Source organism: Anser anser (assembly GCF_964211835.1).
Source record: "Anser anser genome assembly, chromosome: 29".
Taxonomy (NCBI): Eukaryota; Metazoa; Chordata; class Aves; order Anseriformes; family Anatidae; genus Anser; species Anser anser.
The window spans coordinates 2,351,010-2,375,336 of NC_139750.1; the positions used below are offsets into that span (position 1 = coordinate 2,351,010).

Consider the following 24,327-nt stretch of genomic DNA (forward strand, 5'->3'; position numbering starts at 1 on the left):
GGCAAATGGTAGGGCTGTGTTTCCACCCCTGGGGCAGCCGATTCCAAGTATATTGGACTCCCCTCCAAGTGAAAGCAAACTGTGGCCTGCACTGTGCTGCTAGAGGGATGGAGAAAAATGCATTAGCGATATCAATTGTGGCATACCACTTGGCTGCCTTTGATTCCAGTTCATACTGGAGTTCTAGCATGTCCGGCACTGCAGCACTCAGTGGTGGCGTGACTTCGTTCAGGCCACGATAGTCCACTGTTAGTCTCCACTCACCATTAGACTTTCGCACTGGCCATATGGGACTATTAAAAGGTGAATGAGTCTTGCTGATCACTCCTTGGCTCTCCAGTTGACGAATTAGCTTATGGATGGGACTCAGGGAGTTTCGGTTGGTGTGATATTGCCGCCGGTGCACAGTTGTGGTAGCGATCGGCACTTGCTGTTCTTCAACCCTCAGCAACCCCACAACAGAAGGGTCCTCTGAGAGACCAGGCAAGGTAGACAACTGTTTAATGTCCTCTGTCTCCAAGGCAGCTATGCCAAAAGCCCAGCGGAACCCTTTTGGGTCCTTGAAATATCCTCTTCTAAGATAGTCTATGCCAAGGATGCACGGAGCATCTGGGCCAGTCACAATACGGTGCTTTTGCCACTCATTACCGGTTAGACTCACTTCAGCCTCCAATACAGTTAACTGCTGGGATCCCCCCGTCACACCATAAATACAGATGGGCTCTGGCCCTGTATAGCTTGATGGCATTAGAGTACATTGTGCACCGGTGTCTACCAAAGCCTTATACTTCTGTGCGTCTGACGTGCCAGGCCATCGAATCCACACAGTCCAATAAACTCGATTGTCCCTTTCCTCCCCCTGGCTGGAGGCAGGGCCCCTCTAGTCCTGGTCAGAATCTTCGTTTCTGTGTTTAAAGGACTGCCTGCTGGAAGTTGGAGCAGCAAACTTTTCAGAGAACCCCTTTTTCCCAATTGTTTTCTTTTGCAATTCATGTACCCGTGCCTCTAGGGTCGCAGTAGATTTTCCATCCCATTTTCTCATGTCCTCGCCATGGTCACGTAGGTAAAACCACAGGGTGGCGCGGTGTGTGTGCCCACCATATTGTCTTCCTTGTATAGATGAACGTTTACCCCTAATAGCTGAGACACTGGTTTGTACAGGTGGGGAGGAAAATAATCTCTCTTCAAGTTGGTGGATCTTTTCAGAGAGTTTCTCCACAGCCGAGACACAGGCCTGTAGGGAAGAGGAGAGATTTCCTTCGTACTGCCGGAGTATTTTAGTCATTTCATTCACTGGGGGATTCTCCTCCTCTTTCCAGGTTAGTATTGCCAATGAGCTGGCATATGATGATGGTGCACTCCGTACAAACTTCCGCCACATGGGTGGTGTACACCGGACTTCATCTGGATCTGCGGATGTTTGTGCATCATCTAGGTCCTTATAAATTACTTCCCGTACGGCCAATTCCCTCAGGTACTGAATTCCCTTCTCCATGGTGGTCCATTTGCCTGGTAGACATACAAGTTCTTCCTTGAAGGGATACCTTTCCTGCACAGCTGACAGGAGACGCCTCCAGAGGCTGCGAGATCATGCTCCATCTCCAATTGCTTTGTCAATACATGCGTCCCTAGCAAGGGATCCCAGCCGCCTGGCTTCCTTGCCCTCTAATTCCACATAATTGCCTCCAGTGTCCCAGCACCGGAGCAGCCAGGTGACAAGCTGCTCACCTATACAGCGACCAAAATCTTTTCACACATCTCGCAGCTCATGCTGGTATAGAGCCCGGCTAGCTCAGTCGGTAGAGCATTAATCTCAGGGTCGTGGGTTCGAGCCCCACGTTGGGCGCCAAAATGTTTAACCCGGCTGGCAGCTAAACACCACACAGCTGTTTGCTCACCCTCCCCCCTCCCTTTCTGGGATGGGGGAGAGAAACGGGAAAGTGAAGCCGGTGAGTTGAGATAAAGACAGTTTATTAAGACAGGAATATAATAATAATAATAGTGATAATGATAATAGTATTAATAATAATAATGTGTAAGAAACAAGTGATGCACAATGCAATTGCTCATCACCCGCTGACCGATGCCCAGCCTATCCCCGAGCAGCCGGCCCCCCACCCCGGCCAGCCGCCCCTACATATTGTTTAGCATGACGTCAGATGGTATGGAATGCCAGTTTGGGTCAGCTGTCCTGGGTCTGTCCCCTCCCAGCTCCTGCTGCACCTTCAGCCTGCCCACTGGCAGGACAGAGCAAGAAGCTGAAAAGTCCTTGGCTTAATGAAAGCACTACTCTGCAACAATTAAAACATCAGCATGTTATCAGCGCTCTTCTCATCCTAATCCAAAACATAGCACCCTACCAGCTACTATGAGGAAAAATTAACTCTGTCCTAACTGGAACCAGGACAGCCTGCCTCGATACCACTCTCTGCTGCAGAACGTGTCTGCCTCGGAGCCGAGCTCCTCGTTTGTCATCACAGGTTTGTGATTTCTTTATTCTGGAATGCCTGGTAGAGTTTCTGAGAAGTTTTCAGCAGTATCCTTGTACCAGCTGTACTGCACGTTCCCTTGGGGAAGAACCTTATTTTGAGAATTACCCCACTCACCGGGTAACCTTGAGGAGCAGGGATTACAAACACTATCAAGGCCTCAAAACACATGATTGTCATACACTCTGACTGCAAAGTCCGGCCCCTTCTCCCCTGAGTCAGAAGTGTCCTCTGGAGGTGTCCACTACCATCATCTTCTCTGAGCAGTGATAGCTTTAGGGGTAGATGACGTTAGTCAATGCTTTCTACAGCTGGGTTTTGAAAATCTCTGAGCCCATGACCCAGTGCTGGTCCACTGTTCTGGTGGCCATTCCCCCAGTATAGACACTGATGCCAGCAGAAGGATGGAGCTGGTCAAATTTCAAAGATCATCTTCCCTTGCACAGTGGGGAATGGCCATCCCCGTGCTCTCCACAAGTGGTCCCCAAGCTGGCAGTGCTGCTGTGCAGAGGAAATGGGCTGTGGTGCTGTGGGATAAATCTGCACAGCCCTGCTGGTCAGGGTGGGACGCAGACTCAGCCAGGTCCGGATCACTGCTGGACCAGGCAGAAGTACTTCACGAAGGGGGAAATGAATCTGTACTGGGTCTGGCTGGGATGGAGTTAACTTTCCCTGCAGCAGCCCATACAGGGCACTAGATAGAACGGCACTGATATCACACCAGTGTTTTGTCTACTGCTGCGCAATATTGCACAGCATTAGGACTCCCTCCAACCCCACCAAAAGCCAGCAGTCTTGGGGTGGGCGAAAAGTGGGGAGGGGACATCACCAGTGCAGCTGACCTAAAACGACCAAAGGGATATTCCATACCATATGATGTCACAGCCAGCAATAAAGGGTGGAAAGAGGAATAAGAGGGGAGGGGTGGGCTCTTGTGAAAACATCTGTCCTCCCAAATAATGGCTATGTGTGTTGAGGTCCTGCTTCCGGTACATGGTCAAGCATCACTTGTTGATGGGAAGTAGAGTAATTTCTTTCCATTCTATGCTTCCACATGGCCTTTGCTTGTTTGCTTGTTGTTGGTGGTTTGTTTTATTTTTCCCTCTTGTTTTTCCCATCAATTAAATTATGCTTATCTCAACCCATGCTTTTTTTTTTTTTTTCCCCAGCATATTTTCTTCTTCCCCTCCCCTTCTGAGGAGGGCAAGTGAGAGAGAGGTTGTGGTAGAGTTCAGCTGCATAGTAAGGTAAAATCACCAAGGAATCATACCCCAGAGGTGTGATATCCCGTGATACCCTGGGTTATCCTGTTTATTACAAAGGTGCTATGAGAGAGTCTTCACTGACTTACTGTTACATGTGCATGTATAAAGCATCCATATAAGACAGAGCAGTTTCACTCATTGATTACAGTGGGAGAAATCCCAAAATTTATGTGGGAATGCAAGAAGCCAAAGCAGTAAAAATGGAAATAAGGAAAAAAACAATTTTAATAATGATAAAAACAAACAAATAAACAGACAAGCAAAAACCAAGCTGGAATCGGATACACAATTTTCATTTGTGGAGAGTGAAAGAAACTTTCTGAGTACTGAAAAACATCCACCAAATCAGTTTCCTAACAGCATTCTTAAGCTCCTCATTCCTCATGCTATAGATGAAGGGGTTCACTGCTGGAGGCACCACCGAGTACAGAACTGCCAGCAAAAGATTCAGGGAGGAGGAAGAGGTGGAGAGGGGTTTCAAATAGGCAAACATGATATTGATGATGAACAGGGAGACAACAGCCAGGTGAGGGAGGCACGTGGAAAAGGCTTTGTGCCGGCCCTGCTCTGAGGGCATCCTCAGCACAGCCCTGAATATCTGCACATAGGACAGCACAAGGAAAGCAAAACATGCAACACCTGAACAAAAGCAAAAGATGATGAACGCAACTTCTCTGAAGTAGGCATCTGAGCAGGAGAGCTTGAGGATCTGGGGAATTTCACAAAAGAACTGGTCCAGGGAATTGCCTTGGCAGAGGGGAAGTGAAAATGTATTGGCAGTGTGCAGCACAGCATAGAGAAAAGTACTGCCCCAGACAGCTGCTGCCATGTAGACACAAGTTCTGCTGGTCATTATTGTCCTGTAGTGCAGAGGTTTACAGATAGCAACATAGCGATCATAGGACATGATGGTGAGAAGATAAAACTCTGCTGTGACAAATGTAACAAACATAAAGAGCTGGATAGCACAACCTGCATAGGAAATGGCCCTGGTGTTCCACAGGGAATTGGCCATGGCTTTGGGAACAGTGGTGGAAATAGTGCCCAGGTCGAGGAGGGCGAGGTTGAGGAGGAAGAAGTACATGGGGGTGTGGAGGCGGTGGTTGCAGGCTACGGCTGTGAGGATGAGGCCGTTGCCCAGGAGGGCAGCCAGGTAGATGCCCAGGAAGAGCCCAAAGTGCAGGAGCTGCAGCTCGCGTGTGTCTGTGAATGGCAGGAGGAGGAACTCCGTGGGGAAGCTGCTGTTGGACATTTGATGCCTCTGCACATGTGGACCTGTCCGTGGAGGAACAGACAGAGACAATTTAGACTTCTCTGAGCTTAACTTATATTTCAAAGAAAGCTCCTCAGAAAGACACAGTGTCAGTTGTGAAGAGGATGTACTCCTTCCTGGAGCTCCGGGTTTTGCTGCCTAAGAGTTCCGCAGGGGCCAGGCAGATCTTTGGTGGACTCAGGAGCAGTCAGTACTGCCTTATAGTATCTGGTAAAGAGCACCAGAGATGGATCTCAGGTGCCCATTTTGCTGACATTGCCTGTGCTATCTGTACAGGTGTGAAGGGAAATTAGAAGGTTCTTCACAAACATACAAATCTATTTCACTGTAAGGTTCTAGGATCTTCAGTCCCTTCTAAAAACCTGATAACTCCTTATCATCCCCATAACTGTCCCTCACGGCAGGAAAGTGAAAGCAGAGTTCTGAGAGTGCCTTCCCTTCAGGTAGCCCCTGCCTTGGTCTTCCTTAACAATAGAAGCCCCAGAGATGCCGTGGGGGTTCTGTGGAGCTGTGAGCAGCCTCCCCAGTGCTGTGGTTTAACCTGGCTGACATCTAAGCACGACACAGCTATTTGCTCATCCTCCCCCCTCCCTCTCTGGGATGGGGGAGAGAAACAGGAAAATGAAGCCTGTGGGTTGAGATAAAGACAGTTTATTAAGACAGGGAAAATAATAATAATAATGTTGTGGTTTAACCCGGCTGGCAGCTAAACACCACACAGCCGTTCGCTCACCCTCCCCCCTCCCTCTCTGGGATGGGGGAGAGAAACGGGAAAGTGAAGCCGGTGAGTTGAGATAAAGACAGTTTATTAAGACAGGAATATAATAATATAAGGAATATAAGGAATATAATAATAACAATGATAATGATAATAGTATTAACAATAATAATGTGTAAGAAAACAAGTGATGCACAATGCAATTGCTCACCACCCGCTGACCGATGCCCAGCCTATTCCCGAGCAGCCGGCCCCCCCACCCCGGCCAGCCACCCCTATATATTGTTTAGCATGATGTCAGATGGTATGGAATACCCCTTTGGCCAGTTTGGGTCAGCTGTCCTGGGTCTGTCCCCTCCCAGCTCCTGCTGCACCCCCAGCCTGCCCGCTGGCAGGACAGAGCAAGAAGCTGAAAAGTCCTTGGCTTAATGAAAGCACTACTCTGCAACAATTAAAACATCAGTGTGTTACCAACACTATTCTCATCCTAATCCAAAACATAGCACCCTACGAGCTACTAGGAGGAAAATTAACTCTATCCTAGCTGAAGCCAGGACACCCAGGAAGTAGACTCCCACCATCAGCAGAACCCTGCCCTGCCCTGCCCTGCCCTTCTGTGGGGGCTCCTTCCACCCGCAGCTTCTCCCTGCAGTGCCCTGGGCAGCTCCCTGGGCAGGCTGAGTGCTGAGCCTGGCAGGCGGCAGAGGCCCTGCCCCGGCACACAGCCCCTGGGGCACAGCAGGGACCCTGCTCTGCACCACAGCCCTGGCCACCCCTGCCTGCACCCCGGATGCGCAGCCTGCGGCCAGCCCCGTGAGAAGGAACCCTCATGTCCTGTCCTTCTGACAGCTTAGGTACGTAATTATTGATCCAAGGAACTCCCTGTCCTCCACAATATAGAAGCCATCAAGCCCCTGTGACTTCTCCTATCGGCTGTGGGAAGTGGCAGCTATAGAAGAACCCTCTAGGATACCGCATCTGCCTGCTCTCTCACAGACCCTTATCATGTTAGAGCTCCATGTTACAGCTGTGAAGATTTCTCCCGCAGTGAGCTCTCAGCAGCCCCCCTCCACACTGCCTTTAACATCTCCCTCCCTTCTCTCAGCCACCCTTGTCCCCTGCAGGCAGTGCCCCCAGCCCTGCTGCACTGTGCAGAGGAGCTGCTTGTGGGCAGAGCTGTCTCTCTGCAGCGCTGCCCGCTTGCCAGGAGCTCCCGTTGGGCCCAGGAGCCCGGCCCAGCTCAGCAGCACAGGGAGCTCTTGACACGAGGGAACTCCAGGGAACTGATTTTGAATCAGGCTGAAGCAATCCCTGATGTTCGCTCTCTCAGCTGGGGAGAGACAGTTACTTCCAGCTGTGTCATTTCTCCTATCAGGAGAAGTTTCATCAAAGAATTACCTTGTCCTCTTCCACTTTTAGGTAAGACACCCAGAATGTGACTGACAGGAATCACATTTTCCCAAGTTGAGGGAAGTGATCACAGTGAGTCAACTGATGCATCTCATTCTGAGTTCAATGACCTAGGGTTGAAATGGGGCCCAGAACCTTCCATATCAGCCACAAACCCACAGAATTTAGGATTTCTCTCGCCTCTGTTCAGATATGTACAAAATACTCTAGGCTAAGCTCCCTCGGTAATTACAGGAGACAGAGAAGAGCAGTGAGTTGTTCAAATGCAAACACCATTTGACATTTGAGGTGCCATACGTTGCGCAGGTTAGCATTCATTAGAACTTCAGAGATAGGGAATATAGGGATTGGCATTTTGTCAGTGTATACTGCCTAAAAATGTTGCCTTCCTTTGTGCCTTGTCACTAACCTGGGAGCTGTCCCTTGGCAGTTAGCTAAATCATATAAACCTTCCCTATAACATCTCTCTCTCCTTCCCAAAACTGGGAGAAAATTAATGGAGAAAAGTGTATTACCACTTATTCTGAAGTGACATGAGTTATCTGCAGAGAAGCAAGCACAGACATGCAAAAGCATTGGACAGCTTGTGGTGGGAATAGCTGAGGGCTCTGGTGTGGCTGGCACCTCCACCAACAGAACTGAGGTCCTTGTCCTCTCAGCTATCTAGGGCTGCCATCTCTTCCACTGAGGACCACCAGAGGAAACCAGCCCCAGGGCCTCGTTGCCTCCTCACCCCCGCACAGAACTCGTGAGGTGTCCAACCACTGTTCCGCACTTGTGTGCTGCTCACCTGGGATCTCCAATAAAAGTCTTTTATTTCCTTCCTCACACCCCTTGGGATCTGGGACCCTACGATTTCAGGGTCATGACAGCCAGGGCTGACTCGGGTCATCACATCCCTGACCAGCTCTTTCTGGCATGCAGGTATCAGATCCAGGTTTGTATTACCTCTGTTGGACCATCTGGCAGCTGGACCAAGAAGCTATCCCAAGACGCTCTATAAACCACCTGGATTGCTTGCACACAGCTCTGTTCCCCTTCTGGAAAATGGCAGGGACATTAAAAAGCCCTCAGGGAGACCCAGACTCATACATCCAGAGACTTCTTTGGGGTGCTTAACAATGACTATGTCCACTTCCTTGACATGGCTGCAAGTTCTTTTTCTCCCACCATGATAGCACCCTTAGTGACCCCCTCTCTGATTGGCACCCACAAGGGCTCACGGAACGTTTCACAGGTCACATAGAGGAGCTCCATACATCCAAGCAGCTTCAGTGAGGAAATCCAACTCTGGATCATTCCAGCCTGTCTGTCCTGAAGTCTGTACCCACCCAATGAAGGATCCCATAACTGCATGTCCTGTCCCACCATGCCTTGGCAGTGACTCCATGGATGTCAGAAATCACAGGCTGCAGCTTGTTCTGGTCTGTGCACCTGGCTGAGGGCGTTGGTACATCTTTGGGCTGTCACATCTCAGCTGTGGGACCATGCAAAGCTCTGCCTGCTGTCTGCAATGACAATGAGAAACAGAACTGGGATGGGTATCCCTGGCAAGAAATAGGTTTGTTTACAGTCTGTCTCTGCAACCCCTGAGGGCCATTGGTGGAGGTTATGCAGCTCTCCAAGAATCTCAAGGTACTGCTGAGAGGCACACTAAAAATATTTGGTCTGTTCTTTGACAAATATGTCAAGGGATAAGTAAAGGATCGTGGAGAGAAAAAACAGGAGTTTGAGAGCTTAGGCACATGAGTGGACTGCCCTGCATCTACTAAATTAGGAGGCTCAGTCAATTGCCTTGAGGGTAAAGGGGCCTTACAGAGACATCTTGATAGATTTGAATGGTGGTCAGTCGCCTACCATTTAACATTTAACAAGAACTAATGCCAGATTCTGCACATCAGACTGCGTATTCCTGGATGTACATATAGACTGGGGACAAGTGGATGGAGCATAACCCTGAAGAAGGGGATCTGGGGGATATGGTTCATGGTAAGCTCAGGATGAGTATGGGGTGTTCAGGTTCCACTCCATCCCTGGGAAGGCGATAGAGCAGCTCCTCCTGGAACCCTTTTCCAGGCTTGGAAGGACAAGAAAATCATCCCGAGCAGTTGGGACATCTTCATGTAGGGGAAGCCACATTTAATCACTTTGGGCATGAAATGTCCATGATGAAATGACTGGCCTGGCAGATGAGAGTAGAGCAGTGCATATAGATCTACTCTGACTTCAGGAAGGTTTTGTTGTGGATTAACCTGGAAGTAGCTAAGCACCACACAGCAGCCAGCTTGGTCCTCCCACCCAGTGGGTCTAAAAGTGAGAAACCTTGTGGGCTGAGATAAAGACAGTTTAATAAGTAAAGCAAGAGCTGTGCACACATGCAAAGTAAAATAAAATAAAATAAAATAAAATAAAATAATAAAAAGAACTCATTATTCACTATTCACTTGACAAACAGAAGTTTAGCCATTTGTAGGAAAACCGTGTTTCATCAAGTGTAACTATTAGTTGCAAAGGAAGATGCAGTATTACCCAATATTCCTCACACCATGAATAAAAGAAAAATACAGATTTTTTTTAGTGTTTCTTCAACAGCTCAATAAATGCCTATCTTTTAATTTATGTCTCAGTTCAGCATAAAAGACATATCAGCTTAGTAGAGCAGGTCCAGAGCATGGCGACAAAATCATTCAGAGGACTGGAGCAGGTCTGTTATGAAGACAGGCTGGGAGAATTGGGGTTTGTCAAGATGGAAAGGAGAAGGGCCTGAGGAGACCTTACAGCAACCTTCCAGTACCTAAAGGGGGCCTACAGGAAAGCTGGGGAGGGACACTTTATCAGGAATTTAGTGACAGGACAAGGGGTAATGGCTATAAAACTAAAAGAGGGTAGTTTTAGATTAGATATTAGACATTCACTTAGTGCTGACCCATGTAAGCACAGCATCAAGGGTTTCTATTTCTCATACTGCCCCCCGGTGACATGTGGGTTGAGAGAGTGCAAGACATTGTGATGGGACACAGCCAGAAGAGCTGACCCAAAGTGATCAAATTGATATTCCTCACCATCCAGCACCCTGTGCAGCCCACCACCCCACTACCAAAAGCATGCCATGCACACCAAGTACACCTCCTGTGAAGAGTGGCTGAGAGAGTTGGGATTGCTTAGTATCGAGAAGACAAGACTCCATGAGAAATTATTGAAGCCTTCCAGTACATAAATGGGACCTGCCCATGTGTGTAGTGAGAGGAGAGGAGAGGAGACTCGAGGAGACTCGAGGAGAGGAGAGGAGAGGAGAGGAGAGGAGAGGAGAGGAGAGGAGAGGAGAGGAGAGGAGAGGAGAGGAGAGGAGAGGAGAGGAGAGGAGAGGAGAGGAGAGGAGAGGAGAGGAGAGGAGAGGAGAGGAGAGGAGAGGAGAGGAGAGGAGAGGAGAGGAGAGGAGAGGAGAGGAGAGGAGAGGAGAGGAGAGGAGAGGAGAGGAGAGGAGAGGAGAGGAGAGGAGAGGAGAGGAGAGGAGAGGAGAGGAGAGGAGAGTTCATTTGGAAGGGACCTTCAAAGATCATCTAGTCCAACTGCCTGATCTCTCCAGGGCTAAAGAAAAGTTACAGCATATTAATGAGGGCAATGTCCGAATGCTTCTTGAACACTGACAGGCCTGGAACAAGAACTAGGTCTCAAGGAAGTCTGTTCCAGTGTTTGACCACCCTCACAGTACAGGAAATGTTTCGTGCTGTCCACTCTGAATATTCCCTGGTACAGCTATGTTCCATTCCCACACATTCTGTGATCAGTTACCAGGGAGAAAAGATCATCACCTCCCTCTCCACTTGCCCTCCTCATGAAGTTGCTGAGAACAATGAGGTCACCCCTCAGCCTTCTTTTCTCCAGACTAGACAACCCAAAGTGTCCTAGGCCTCTCCTCATAGGACATCCCCTGTTACCAGTATTCCCCCCTTTCCCTTGGTTTCCCAACTGACAAGGTTCCTGGTCAGATAACCTTGCTGGAAGAAATGTTTTCTCTGTCTCCCATGCTCTCACCAGTCAGTGTGACTGACCAGGTCTGGCTCCCTCACTGCCTCCTTTATCACTTGTCGGTCAGGTTTGTGTTCCTGGCTGTGTTGTGATTTATCCCCAGGAGGTAGCCAAGCACCTCACAGAAGCTCTCTCCCTCCCCATTCTTAACAGAACAGGGGAAGAAAAATAGGAGAAAGATGTCCATCAGTTTGATTAAAAGGTGTTTCCTCTAGAGTCCCGGGAATTCGTCAACAGCTCCCTGTGCTGCTGAGCTGGGCCGGGCTCCTGGGACCAAGGGGAGCTCCTGGCAAGCGGGCAGCGCTGCAGAGAGACAGCTCTGCCCAGGAGCAGCTCCTCTGCACAGCACAGCAGGGCTGGGGGCACTGCCTGCAGGGGACAAGGGCGGCTGAGAGAAGGGAGGGAGATGTTAAAGGCAGTGTGGAGGGGGGCTGCTGAGAGCTCAGTGTTGGAGAAATCTTCCCAGCCCTGAACAGGGTACGTGTCTGTGTGAGGGCAGGCAGATGCAGTATCCTAGAGGGTACTTCTAGAGCTGCCTCTTCCCGTGGCTGAGAGGACTTGTCACAGGGGCTGCCCTGGCATCTCTAGTGCAGAGGATGGGGATATTCCTTGTACCAATGATTACCTTCTAAAGATTTCAGGGGGACAGGAAGGGTTCCTTCTCACTGGGCCGGCTGCAGGCTGTGCAGGCAGGGTGCAGGCAGGGGTACCCAGGGCTGTGGTGCAGAGCAGGGTCCCTGCTGTGCCCCAGGGGCTGTGTGCCGGGGCAGGGCCTCTGCCGCCTGCCAGGCTCAGCACTCAGCCTGCCCGGGGAGCTGCCCAGGGTGCTGTGGGGAGAAGCTGTGGGTGGAAGGACCCCCCCCTGATCAGGGCAGGGCAGGGCAGGGTCCTGCTGGTGCCCAGAGGCTTCCTGGGGCAGGTTGCTTATAGTTCCACAGCATCCCCACACCATGTCAGAGGGGATTCTTCAGACAGAAGGTCAAGGCTGAGGCTGCTTGGTATGGTCTGTGCTGTCCAGAAACTGCACTTTCACCTCTCTTTGGTTTATCAGGATGGGAATGGAAACAGAGCTGTACAGAGTGGAGAAGATTTTGAGTTTCTGTCACCTCAGATTTTATGAGGAACCTCAGAAAGGGCCTTCAGCACCTGCAAGCCTTCAGAAGGCAGCAGTGTCACCTTCCCAGTTTCATCAGGGCTTGTGTGACCTGCTCTTCAGCACCTGCACACACTGAGAGGGTGCAGGGCAGAGCTGAGCACACAGCAGATGGGATGGGTTCTGTGAGGACTAGCAGGGCACAGACGTGGTGACAGAGAAGCAGTTCCTTGTAGGAATGTCTGCAGGCAGCAGAGATGGGCAGGGAGAAAGGGAATTGCAAAGGGAAAGCCTGCTGCAGAGGATAGACAGGTGCCTCCTGCCATCCCCTGCATGGGGTATGGGGCCATTGGGTAAGTTAGCTCTTTGGGGCAGCAGGGTGGGGGGTTTCCCGAGACACTCAGCGTCCTGTGAAGGAGCCCCCAGGCAGGGAATTGTGTTCCTCACAGTGCACTCAAACAGCACAGGGCAGAGCACCAGCCAGGGAGCTGGAAGTATGCCATCCTGATCAGGGGAAATTGGAAGTGAGTGTGCAATGGTCAGTGAGAAACGGAGTGGATTCTGCTCAGAGACCCTGTCCTGACTGTCTGTGTGTTTTCCTCCATGGACAGGCAACCATGCCCTGAGGCTGCAAATGTCCAACAGCAGCTTCCCCAACGAGTTCCTCCTCCTGCCATTCGCAGACACCCGCGAGCTGCAGCTCCTGCACTTCGGGCTCTTCCTGGGCATCTACCTGGCTGCCCTCCTGGGCAACGGCCTCATCCTCACAGCCGTAGCCTGCGACCACCACCTCCACACCCCCATGTACTTCTTCCTCCTCAACCTCGCCCTCCTAGACATGGGCACTATTACCACCACTGTCCCCAAAGCCATGGCCAATTCCCTCTGGGACACAAGAATCATCTCCTACTTGGAATGTGTTGCTCAGATTTTTTTCTTTTTCTTTTTCCTTTCAGCAGAGTTTTTTCTTCTAATAATCATGGCTTATGACCGCTACATTGCCATCTGCAAACCCTTGCAATACGGGACAGTAATGGACAGCAGGACTTGTGTCAACATGGCAGCAGCTGTCTGGGGCAGTACTTTTCTCTATGCTGTGCTGCACACTGCCAATACATTTTCACTTCCTCTCTGCCAAGGCAATGCCCTGGACCAGTTCTTCTGTGAAGTTCCACAGATCCTTAAGCTCTCCTGCTCAGATGCCTACCTCAGAGAGGTCGGGCTTCTTGTGGTTAGTGCCTGTTTATTATTTGCATGTTTTGTTTTCCTTGTGCTGTCCTATGTGCAGATCTTCAGGGCAGTGCTGAGGATCTCCTCCGTGCATGGACGGCACAAAGCCTTTTCCACGTGCCTCCCTCACCTGGTTGTGGTCTCCCTGTTTCTTAGTACTGCCACATTTACCTACCTGAAGCCCCCCTCCATCTCTTCCTCATCCCTGAATCTTTTGCTGGCAGTTCTGTACTCAGTGGTGCCTCCAGCAGTGAACCCCCTCATCTATAGCATGAGGAACCAGGAGCTGAAGGATGCAGTTTGGAAACTGATGACTGGATGTTTTTCGGAAGCAATAAACTGAATGCCTTCTTAATGTTTCTCAGCAGAGACCTAGAAATGTTTTTTTTTTTTTTTTCTCCTTATTAATTTCTTTATTTGCTTATTTTTACTTTGCTTTACTCCCCTTAATGTTTTCCACAAAGAAATGTAATTGTTCATCCCCTTCCTTCTTTTTATGTACCTGTTTTCTTTGACTCCAGGTCTTTGTATATATCATGGGCCAGGCTTTCTGTGTATTTAAATAAAGGGAAGGACCATGCAGTGACTTGCTTGCCTGAAATCCTTCCTTGGAGACCTGTGGTGGAATTGCAGGGGCACTTGGCTGTGTGCAGAGGTTGAAGGAGAGAAGAGTCCTGGCACAGTAGCACTGCCAGGGAGTCCCAGGGCTTGGTCTGTCCCGATCTGCTTTACTTTAACACCCATGCTCTCCTTTGGAGCCCTTGTGTTGCTGTGAGGACTGATTGCTCTTACCGCTTGCTCTCCGTGCTGCTTGGGGCAGTCCTGTGTCCACAGGCAGGGACAGGCCAGGGGCACTTCTCTAACACAGCTGGCTCTGTACCAGCATCTCCAGCATAAAAGGGGATGTGCTGAGGGCAGTGCCTGAAGGCTCAGCTCTTCTCCTGAAGCTGCTCTCATGGATATTGCAAAGGAGTCGACTAAAAGGAGGCTCCTGGCTTTGTTTGTTTCTCTGTGGGCTCGTGGGGATGAGATTAGCTGATCACCCAGGATCAGCTTTTAAGCAGGGAGGGCTGATTCTGGTGTTGCCTGCTGGTGCCCTGCACCCATGGATATGGTGACTTCACCAGCCTGTGTCCACAGCATGCAGTAGGTGTGAAGGTAGGCAGGCATCTTTCTAGAGGGAAGTGGAAGCTACCAGAAGAGCCCAGGGGATCATCAGGGACAGTGAGTGTCAAGGAGTCAGCAGGGCACGGAGCCCACAGAGCATGAGCGTGTCGAAAGTGGAGCCACCCAGAGATAAGTGTAAGATCTGGGATGGAACAGGCAAAGGAGAGCTCTGCAACTCCAGGGAACACAGCAGGCATAGGGAAAGCAGTCTGGTGAGTTATTCGTTACACCTCTGGTGAAATTTCACAGACTGGATCTAGTAAATCACACCAAAACATCTCCTGCCATTGGAAATGAGTTGGACTTGGTGATCCTTGTGGGTCCCTTCCACAAGGGGATGGTGAGGAGGTGAGGTAATTTGCAGATGGCAGCAGCAGGGGCACTGCCACTGACCTCCACTTCTCCATTTGATGCTTTGGGGTCTGATGAGTCTGATGCTGATGAGTCTGGTTGTGTGGGAGGCCTTCTGAAGCATGAGATGCTTGTCAGGCAGAGTACCTGAGGGATTGTGCAGGGCATCCCCTGCACCCACTGCTCCTGGGGGGGCTGGGAAGAGGCCTCCTGAGCACAACAGCTCCTTGTAGCCCTGTGGATGCTGGCTGTGAGGTCACTTCTGTCCCAGCCCCTGGCTGGCCAACAGCAGGGAGGCAGAGCCTCTGAGGTCATAAAGGCCATCAGAAAGCTGCCCCCAAGAGGGTGACACATTTGGGGAGGCCAGGGGAAAGCTGGGAGAATAATGGTGGGAGATTTGGGAGAGAGAAGAGGGGTTTGGCTAAGAGAAAGGAAAGATTTTCTCTTATGCTTATTCAACACTCACTGGGAAAACCTTCATGTTATGTCTTGGTAATATTTCTAACTAGTAACCCGAAAATCTAGTGCTACCCTAAATGCTCTCTCTCACCCTGAAAGGCATCCACTGCTCTAATCCCCAGCCTCAAAGCCTACCTTGAAGTCAAACCCCAGACATGTTACCCATGCAACAGCACAGCTTTTCCCCTAATCGTGATGTATTTCTGAAGAGCAATTTGAATTCTCTGCTGTCATATCTTACGCAATACCACCTCTATATGTATGTTATCTCCACACGTAGATGCCTCCAGAGGTTTATGTTCTTGCTGGATTGTGGTAGGCTGTGTGATAAGAAGAGCATCTGCACACAGAAGAAAGGCCCAGGCAAGCGATAGCAGGACGAGTAATTCAGTTTCATGCCCTGCCCTGGCTGCTTCCAGGCCCAGCACAGGAGAGCCCTGAGCTCAACAAGAGCCCATCTCCATGAGCCCAGAAGAACACAAAGCACAATGGCAGGTGGGAACCCAAGTCACAGGCTCCTGCGGAACCAAGATCTTGTCCCAGCTCCTTCCAGGGCTGCCCTAGGAGGGCTGTCAGCCCAGTGTCTAGGAGGAAACCCAAGATGTATCACTGGCAGCAGCTGTCCGCATCACCATTTGGACTAAGGGGATTGCTGCCTAGGGCTGTAGGTCACCTGATGGTTGTACAAAGGGGCAAGTGCAGCAGCTGGACAAGAACCACGGCATCAGAGTGCCCATGTAGTCAGCAACAGTAGAGGTGGGAGTGTGTGGACTCAGTGGACTTAAGTGTGTGAGTGTGTGTGAGATTGGGGTGGTGTGTGCCAGCAGCTGGAGTGGGGCTGCACCCATGGGGGCTCTTATGTCCAAGTGCCTTCAGCTGGGGAGACTGGAAACCAGGAACTTGTCCTGGTCAGGCTGAGTGTCTGATCCCAGCTGCTGGCAGATCTACCTTGCACACACAAACATGCACGTGCGCACACAACCATTCTGTATTTCCCACTGTCAGGCCTCCGTCCTACTCAGCCAGAGAGGGGATCAGGATAAGGATGCTGCTGCTGTTTGTAGCTGTGTGAATGCTGAATGTACCCGCCTGCATTGACCTGTGTCCTGCCATGTATTGATGCCTACATGATGTCTATGTAGGCTTTTGTGTGTGCCTCCCAGGAGTACACGTTCTGCTTTGCTCAGGTTGGACCAAGGGGCAGAGAGCTGCAGCAGCCTCAGGTCTCCCAGGCTGCTGGAGGGGGCTCTCTGTTGAATAGAGGTGTGTGCCTGCTGGGCACAAAACCATTTCTGTATATGACATAGAAGTGGCGAGGCTGAAAGAAATGGAAAGGAAAAGGGGTTGTGGTTGATAGCAAGCTGAATATGAGCCAGCAGTGTGCCCTGACAGCCAGGAGGGCCAACCGTATTCTGGGGTGCATAAAGCACGGCATCGCTAGTCGGTCGAGGGAAGTGATTGTCCTGCTCTACTCTGTGCTGGTGCGGCCTCACTTTGAGTACCGCGTGCAGTTTTGAGCACCATAGTACAAAAAAGATGTGAAACTGTTGGTGGATGATCCTTGCGTGTCCCTTCCAACTTGGGATATTGTCGCTGTCGCTGTCGGGCAGAGGGAGGTGACCTAGGAGTTGAGGAGGGATGGAGACAGGTCCCTGCTCGACCTTGCAGGCAACGCCCCCCCCTACCAGCCCCACCTTCCCAGGTGCCCTTACATAAAAAATTTGAGGCCCTGGAGCTTGAGAGGCCGGTGGGTGAGGACGAGGTAAAAAGTCTACCCAGGAGGATGCCTAGGGCGAGGAAGCTGACTCCACGCCTCAAGACTGCCTCCACCAAGAAAGACAGAAGGGTGATCGTAGTAGGCGACTCCCTTCTCAGGGGAACAGAGGGCCCTATTTGTTGACCTGACCCTACCCGTAGGGAAGTCTGCTGCCTCCCTGGGGCCAGGGTCAGGGATGTTGCCAGGAAGCTTCCCAACCTGGTTCGCCCCTCTGACTACTACCCTCTTTTGATAGTCCAGGCTGGCAGTGATGATACTGAAGAGAGAAGCCTGAAGGCTATCAAACGGGACTTTAGGGGACTGGGACGGTTAGTGGATGGAGCGGGAGTACAGGTGGTGTTTTCATCTATCCCTGCAGTGGCAGGGAGGGGTACCGAGAGGACACGGAAAGCCCACCTGATTAACACGTGGCTCAGAGGCTGGTGCCAACACAGAAATTTTGGGTTTTTTGACTATGGGGCGCTTTACTCGGCACCCGGCCTGATGGCCGCAGACGGGTCCCTATCTCTAAGGGGAAAACGGATCCTAGCCCAGGAGCTAGCAGGGCTCATTGAGAGGGCTTTAAACTAGGAAAGAAGGGGGATGGGGCTGAAATTAGGCTTGTTGGAGCTGTAACAGGGGGAACAATGGCAAAGGCAGGGAAGAAGGCAATGGCCCAGCTGAAGTGCATCTACACTAATGCACGCAGCATGGGTAACAAACAAGAGGAGCTGGAAGCCATCGTGCAGCGGGAAGGCTATGACTTGGTTGTCATCACGGAAATGTGGTGGGACCACTCTCATGACTGGAGTGCTGCAATTTCTGGCTATAGGCTCTTCAGAAGGGACAGGCAGCACAGAAGGGGTGGTGGTGTGGCTCCCTATATTAGAGAGTGTTTTGATCTTGAGGAACTTGAGGCTGGGAATGATAAGGTTGAGTCTCTATGGGTTAGGATCAGAGGGAAGGCCAACAAGGCAAGCATCCTGGTGGGGGTCTGTTATAGACCACCGAACCAGGATGAGGAGACGGATGAGGAGTTCTACAGGCAGCTGGCAGAAGTTGCAAAATCGTCAGCGCTTGTTCTCGTGGGGGACTTTAACTTCCCAGACATATCCTGGAAGCACAACACAGCCCAGAGAAAGTAGTCTAGGAGGTTTCTGGAGAGCGTGGAAGATAGTTTCCTGACGCAGCTGGTTAGAGAGCCTACCAGGGGAGGTGCCCCGCTAGACCTTCTGTTCACAAACAGTGACGACTGGTGGGAGACGTGGTGGTCGAGAGCTGTCTTGGGCAGAGTGACCACGAAATGGTTCAGTTCTCTATTCTTGGCGAAGTCAGGAAGGGGATGAGTAAAACCGCTGTCTTGGACTTCCAGAGGGCTGACTTTGAGCTGTTCAGGACACTGGTTGGCAGAGTCCCTTGGGAGGATGTTCTGAAGGGCAAAGGAGTCCAGGAAGGCTGGGCACTCTTCAAGAAGGAAATCTTAATGGCTCAGGAGCGGTCTGTCCCCACGTGCCCAAAGACGAGCCGACACGGAACTAGACTGGCCTGGCTGAAGAGAGAGTTGTGGCTCGAGCTTAGGAGAAAAAGGAGGGTTTATAATCTTTGGAAAAGAGGGCGGGATACTCAAGAGGACTCTAAGGATGTTGCGGGGCTGTGCAGGGACAAAATTAGAAAGGCCAAAGCTCATCTGGAGCTCAATCTGGCTACTGCCATTAAAGATAACAAAAAACATTTTTACAAATACATCAACACAAAAAGGAGGACTAAGGAGAATCTCCATCCTTTACTGGATGCAGGGGGAAACTTAGTTACAAAAGATGAGGAAAAGGCTGAGGTGCTCAATGTCTTCTTTGCTTCAGTCTTTAGCGACAAGACTGGTTGTTCTCTGGATACCTGGTACCCTGAGCTGGTGGAAGGGGATGGGGAGCAGGATGTGGCCCTCGCTATCCATGAGGAAATGGTTGGCGACCTGCTACAGCACTTGGATGTACACAAGTCGATGGGGCCGGATGGGATCCACCCGAGGGTACTAAGCGAACTGGCGGAGGAGCTGGCCAAGCCACTTTCCATCATTTGTTGGCAGTCCTGGCTATCAGGGGAGGTCCCAGTCGACTGGCGGCTAGCAAACGTGACGTCAATCTACAAGAAGGGCCGGAGGGTAGACCCGGAGAACTATAAGCCTGTTAGTTTGACCTCAGTGCCAGGGAAGCTCATGGAGCAGATTATCTTGAATGTCATCACGTGGCACTTGCAGGGCAACCAGGTGATCAGGTCCAGTCAGCATGGGTTTATGAAAGGTAGGTCCTGCTTGACGAACCTGATCTCCTTCTATGACCAAGTGATGCGCTTGCTGGATGAGGGGAAGGCTGTGGATGTGATCTACCTTGACTTCAGTAAGGCTTTTGACACCGTTTCCCACAGCATTCTCCTGAAGAAACAGGCTGCTCATGGCTTGGACTGGTGTACACTTCGTTGGGTTAGAAACTGGCTGGATGGCCGGGCCCAAAGAGTAGTGGTGAATGGAGCCAAATCCAGTTGGAGGCCGGTTACTAGTGGAGTCCCCCAGGGCTCAGTGTTGGGGCCAGTCCTCTTTAATATCTTTATCGATGACCTGGATGAGGGGATCGAGTGCACCCTCAGTAAGTTTGCAGATGACACCAAGTTAGGTGCGTGTCGATCTCCCTGAGGGTAGGAAGGCTCTGCAGGAGGATCTGGATAGGCTGGACCAATGGGCTGAGGTCAACAGTATGAAGTTCAACAAGGCCAAGTGCCAGATCCTGCATCTGGGGTGTAACAACCCCAAGCAGCGCTACAGGCTGGGAGATGAGTGGTTGGAAAGCTGCCTGGCAGAGAAGGACCTGGGAGTACTGGTTGATAGGCAGCTGAATATGAGCCAGCAGTGTGCTCAGGTGGCCAAGAAGGCCAACAGCATCCTGGCCTGTATAAGAAACAGTGTGGCCAGCAGGACTAGGGAGGTGATTGTCCCCCTGTACTCGGCTCTGGTGAGGCCGCCCCTCGAGTACTGTGTTCAGTTTTGGGCCCCTCGCTACAAGAAGGACATGGAGGTGCTCGAGAGAGTCCAGAGAAGGTCAACGAAGCTGGTGAGGGGTCTGGAGAACAAGTCTTACGAGGAGCGGCTGAGGGAGCTGGGGTTGTTTAGCCTGGAGAAGAGGAGGCTCAGGGGAGACCTCATCACTCTCTATAGGTACCTTAAAGGAGGCTGTAGAGAGGTGGGGGTTGGTCTATTCTCCCACGTGCCTGGTGACAGGACGAGGGGGAATGGGCTAAAGTTGCGCCAGGGGAGGTTTAGGTTGGATGTTAGGAAGAAATTCTTTACTGAAAGGGTTGTTAGGCATTGGAATGGACTGCCCAGGGATGTGGTTGAGTCACCATCCCTGGAGGTCTTTAAAAGACGTTTAGATGTAGCCCTTAGTGATATGGTTTAGTGGAGGTCTTGTTAGTGTTAGGACAGAGGTTGGACTAGGTGATCTTGGAGGTCTCTTCCAACCTAGACGATTCTGTGATTCTGTGATTTTGTGATTCTGTGATTCTGTGAAACGGGAGCAGCAATTTTCTCAGAAGACCCCCCTTTGGCCGTTGTTTTACCTTGCAGCTCACATACCCGTGCCTCTAGGGTCAAGGTAGATTTCCCATCCCATTTTCTCATGTCCTCTCCATGGTCATGCAGGTAAAACCATTAGGTGACACGTGGTGTGTACCCACCATACCCCCTTTCTTGAGCAGAACGGAGGCCGATGACAAGCTTGACAAGAGCCGGCAGCGGGCACTTGCAGGCCAGAAGGCCAGCAGCATCCTGGGCTGCATCAAACGAGGACTGGCCATCACATCAAGGGAAGTGATTGTCCCCCTCTACTCTGCTCTTGTGAGGCCCCACTTGGGATACTGTGTCCAGGTCTGGGGTCCCCGGCCCAAGAAGGATGTTGACCTGTTAACAGGTCCAGAAGAGGGTCATGAAGTTGATCAGAGGGCTGTAACATCTCTTCTACGAAGAAAGGCTGAAAGAGCTGGGGCTGTTCTGCCTACAGAAGAGAAGGCTCTGGGGGGACCTCATTGTTCCTTTGCAGTATTTAAAGGGAGCTTTTAAAAAAATGGAGAGAGACTCCTTGCTCAATCAGATAATGAGAGGACAAGGGGGAATGTTTGCAAACTAAAAGGGGGGAGATTTAGATTATAGGTTAGGAGGAAATTCTTCACTCGGAGGGTGGTGAGGCAGCGGAAGAGGTTGCCCAGAGAGGTTGTGGATGCCCCATCCCTGGAATTGTTCAACACCAGGCTGGCTGAGGCAGCGGGTAACCTGATCTAGTGAGTTCCTATGGCAGGGGGCTTGGAACTGGGTGATCTTTAAGTTCTCTTCCTCACCAAGCCATTCTTTGATTCTATGTTTCTATGATCCAAATGCCTCTTGAACACTGACAGTCACGGAACATCAACCAGGTCTCTAGAAAGCCCGTTCCGGTGTCTGTCCACCCTCACAGTACAGAAAATTTTCCTAATGCCCAGTCTGGACAGCCCCTGATGCAGCTTTGTGCCTTTCCCACATGTCCTGCCATTGGTTACCAGGGAGAAGAGACCGGCACCCCCTCTCCACTTCCCCTCCTAAGGAAGTTATTGAGAGCAATGAGGTCGCCCTTCAGCCTTCCTTTCTCCAGGCTACCCAGCAGTCCAAGGGTGTCTTCATAGCACATGCCTTTTACCAGCATTACACATTACACACACACACAGCCACTCTCTCCTTCCCCCTCCTTAAGAGAACAGGGGGAGATAAACATGAGATGGGAAGAGACTCTTTATCAGGGAGTGTAGCAGAAGGAAAAGGGGCAACAGTTTAAAAAATAAAAAAAAAAAAAAGCGAGTCACTGGAACAGGTTGCTCAGAGAAGTGGTGGATGCCTCACCCCCCTGGTAGTGTTCAAGGCTGGGGTGGATGGGACCTTGAGCAGCCACGTCTAGTGGCAGGTGCCCTTGCCCATGGCAGGGGGGTTGGAAATAGATGGTCTTTAAGGTCCCTCCAGACCCAAAGCATTCTATTATATGGTGATCCTGCAGGAAAGCAATCGGCTGTGTAGCTTATGTAGACAGAGAGATTTCAGTTTCCGTGAAAAATTTCATCTCCCTGAGTATCAACAAGTGCTTGGAAGTGATGGGATGCAGCCTGCCTGTCACTTTGTGAGTGTCCGGTCTCACAATGGGACAAGAAAAGAGGATTCTCATTCTCAACTCTTCTTTTGAATTAGGGGAAAAGACACCACTGGAAGTAAGTGTCCATCCCCAGCTCAGAGAAGAAAAATCAGTGACTGCTTCAGCCTGTTTCAAATTTGATTCCCCTGGAGGCTCAGGGAGTTTTCAAGAGCTCCCTGTGCTGCTGAGCTGGGCTGGGCTCCTGGGCCCAAGGGGAGCTCCTGGCAAGCAGGCAGCGCTGCAGAGAGACAGCTCTGCCCACGAGCAGCTCCTCTGCACAGCGCAGCAGGGCTGGAGGCACTGTCTGCAGGGGACAAGGGCGGCTGAGAGAAGGGAGGGAGATGTTAAAGGCAGTGTGGAGGGGGGGTGCTGAGATCTCAGTGTTGGAGAAATCTTCCCAGCCCTGAACAGGGTAAGTGTCTGGCTGCAGGGCAACGCAGCTGTTGTTCCTGGTGCCATCTCCTGATTTACTGGCAAATCCCACAGCCTATGGGATCTTTCAGGAGGACACTTAAGAGTTCCTAAGATAAGAGAAGAACGAGTTCCAGAGCAGGGATTACCTGCCTAAGCTGTCACAGGGACGGGAGATGAGGGTTCCTTCTCATGATGTCAGCTGCAGGCTGTGCAGCCGGGGTGCAGGCAGGGGTGGCCAGGGCTGTGGTGCAGAGCAGGGTCCCTGCTGCGCCCCAGGGGCTGTGTGCTGGGGCAGGGCCTCTGCCGCCTGCCAGGCTCAGCACTCAGCCTGCCCAGGGAGCTGCCCAGGGTGCTGCAGGTTAAGCTGCGGGTGGAAGGAGCCCCCCTGGCAGGGCAGGGTAGGGTCCTGCTGGTGCCCGGAGGCTGCTACCTGGGGCAGGCTGCACAGAGCTCCACAGCACCCCCAGGGCATCTTTGAGGGAGATTTTTTGATGGGGAACACCAACGCCTGCACTACCTGAATGAAACGCACTCTCAGGAGTCTTTGCTTCTATTTTGCTGCCATGAAGGACAGAAAGGAGGATTATAATGGATCAGTCCCTGATATTCTTTACTATATACTGTAGGGCAGTACAGACCCTTCCAAAGCCCACAGAGGATTAACCTGATGATTATCGTATCCTTTGGGAAAAAAATATGAAAAAATAAACATATTTTCCAAGCAGTAGCATGTATTTTTCACAGGGAAAAGACTGTGTGTATTGCTGAGAAGGTTTCAGGGAAATTTGCTTTAGGTTTTGCTCAGAAAACACTATCTAACATTCCTCTTTAAATTTCTAAATGGACAGGCTACTACACCCAAAGCCAGCAAATGTCCAACAGCACCTTCCCCAACGAGTTCCTCCTCCTGCCATTCGCAGACACACGCGAGCTGCAGCTCCTGCACTTCGGACTCTTCCTGGGCATCTACCTGGCTGCCCTCCTGGGCAACGGCCTCATCCTCACAGCCGTAGCCTGCGACCACCGCCTCCACACCCCCATGTACTTCTTCCTCCTCAACCTCGCCCTCCTCGACATGGGCACTATTACCACCACTGTCCCCAAAGCCATGGCCAATTGCCTGTGGGACATCAGGACCATTCCATATTTGGGTTGTGCTACCCAGGTCTTTATGTTTGTTGCATTTGTCCCAGCAGAGTTTTATCTTCTCACCATCATGGCTTATGACTGCTATGTTGCCATCTGCAAACCCCTGCACTATCAGACAATAATGACCAGCAGAACTCGTGCCAACATGGCAGCAGCTGCCTGGGGCAGTACTTTTCTCTATGCTGTGCTGCACACTGCCAATACCTTTTCCCTCCCCCTCTGCCAAGGCAATGCCCTGCACCAGTTTTTCTGTGAAATTCCCCAGATCCTCAAGCTCTCCTGCTCAGATGCCTATATCTGGGAAATTGGGCTTATTGTGGTCACTG

At 51.1% G+C, this 24,327-nt stretch overlaps 2 protein-coding genes across 2 annotated transcripts in view; one reads left to right on the top strand and one right to left on the bottom strand.

Moving 5' to 3' along the window:
* The window catches only part of LOC310887879 (olfactory receptor 14C36-like), a gene marked incomplete at its 5' end in the record, with an annotated part of 34,736 nt that extends 20,665 nt beyond the window's left edge, over window positions 1–14,071 (top strand). The window contains one exon of the mRNA XM_083814055.1: window positions 13,746–14,071. Coding sequence (XP_083670181.1) covers window positions 13,746–13,850 — 105 coding nt within the window. The 3' untranslated portion in view covers window positions 13,851–14,071. The remainder of the gene's footprint in view (window positions 1–13,745) is intronic.
* Window positions 4,047–5,109, bottom strand: LOC310887711 (olfactory receptor 14C36-like; the record flags this gene model as incomplete). The annotated part of the gene is made up of 1 exon (XM_083813887.1): window positions 4,047–5,109. The coding sequence occupies exon 1, from the start codon at window positions 5,004–5,006 to the stop codon at window positions 4,047–4,049; it is 960 nt and encodes a 319-aa protein (XP_083670013.1). The 5' UTR covers window positions 5,007–5,109.
* Window positions 14,072–24,327: the final 10,256 nt, after the last annotated feature.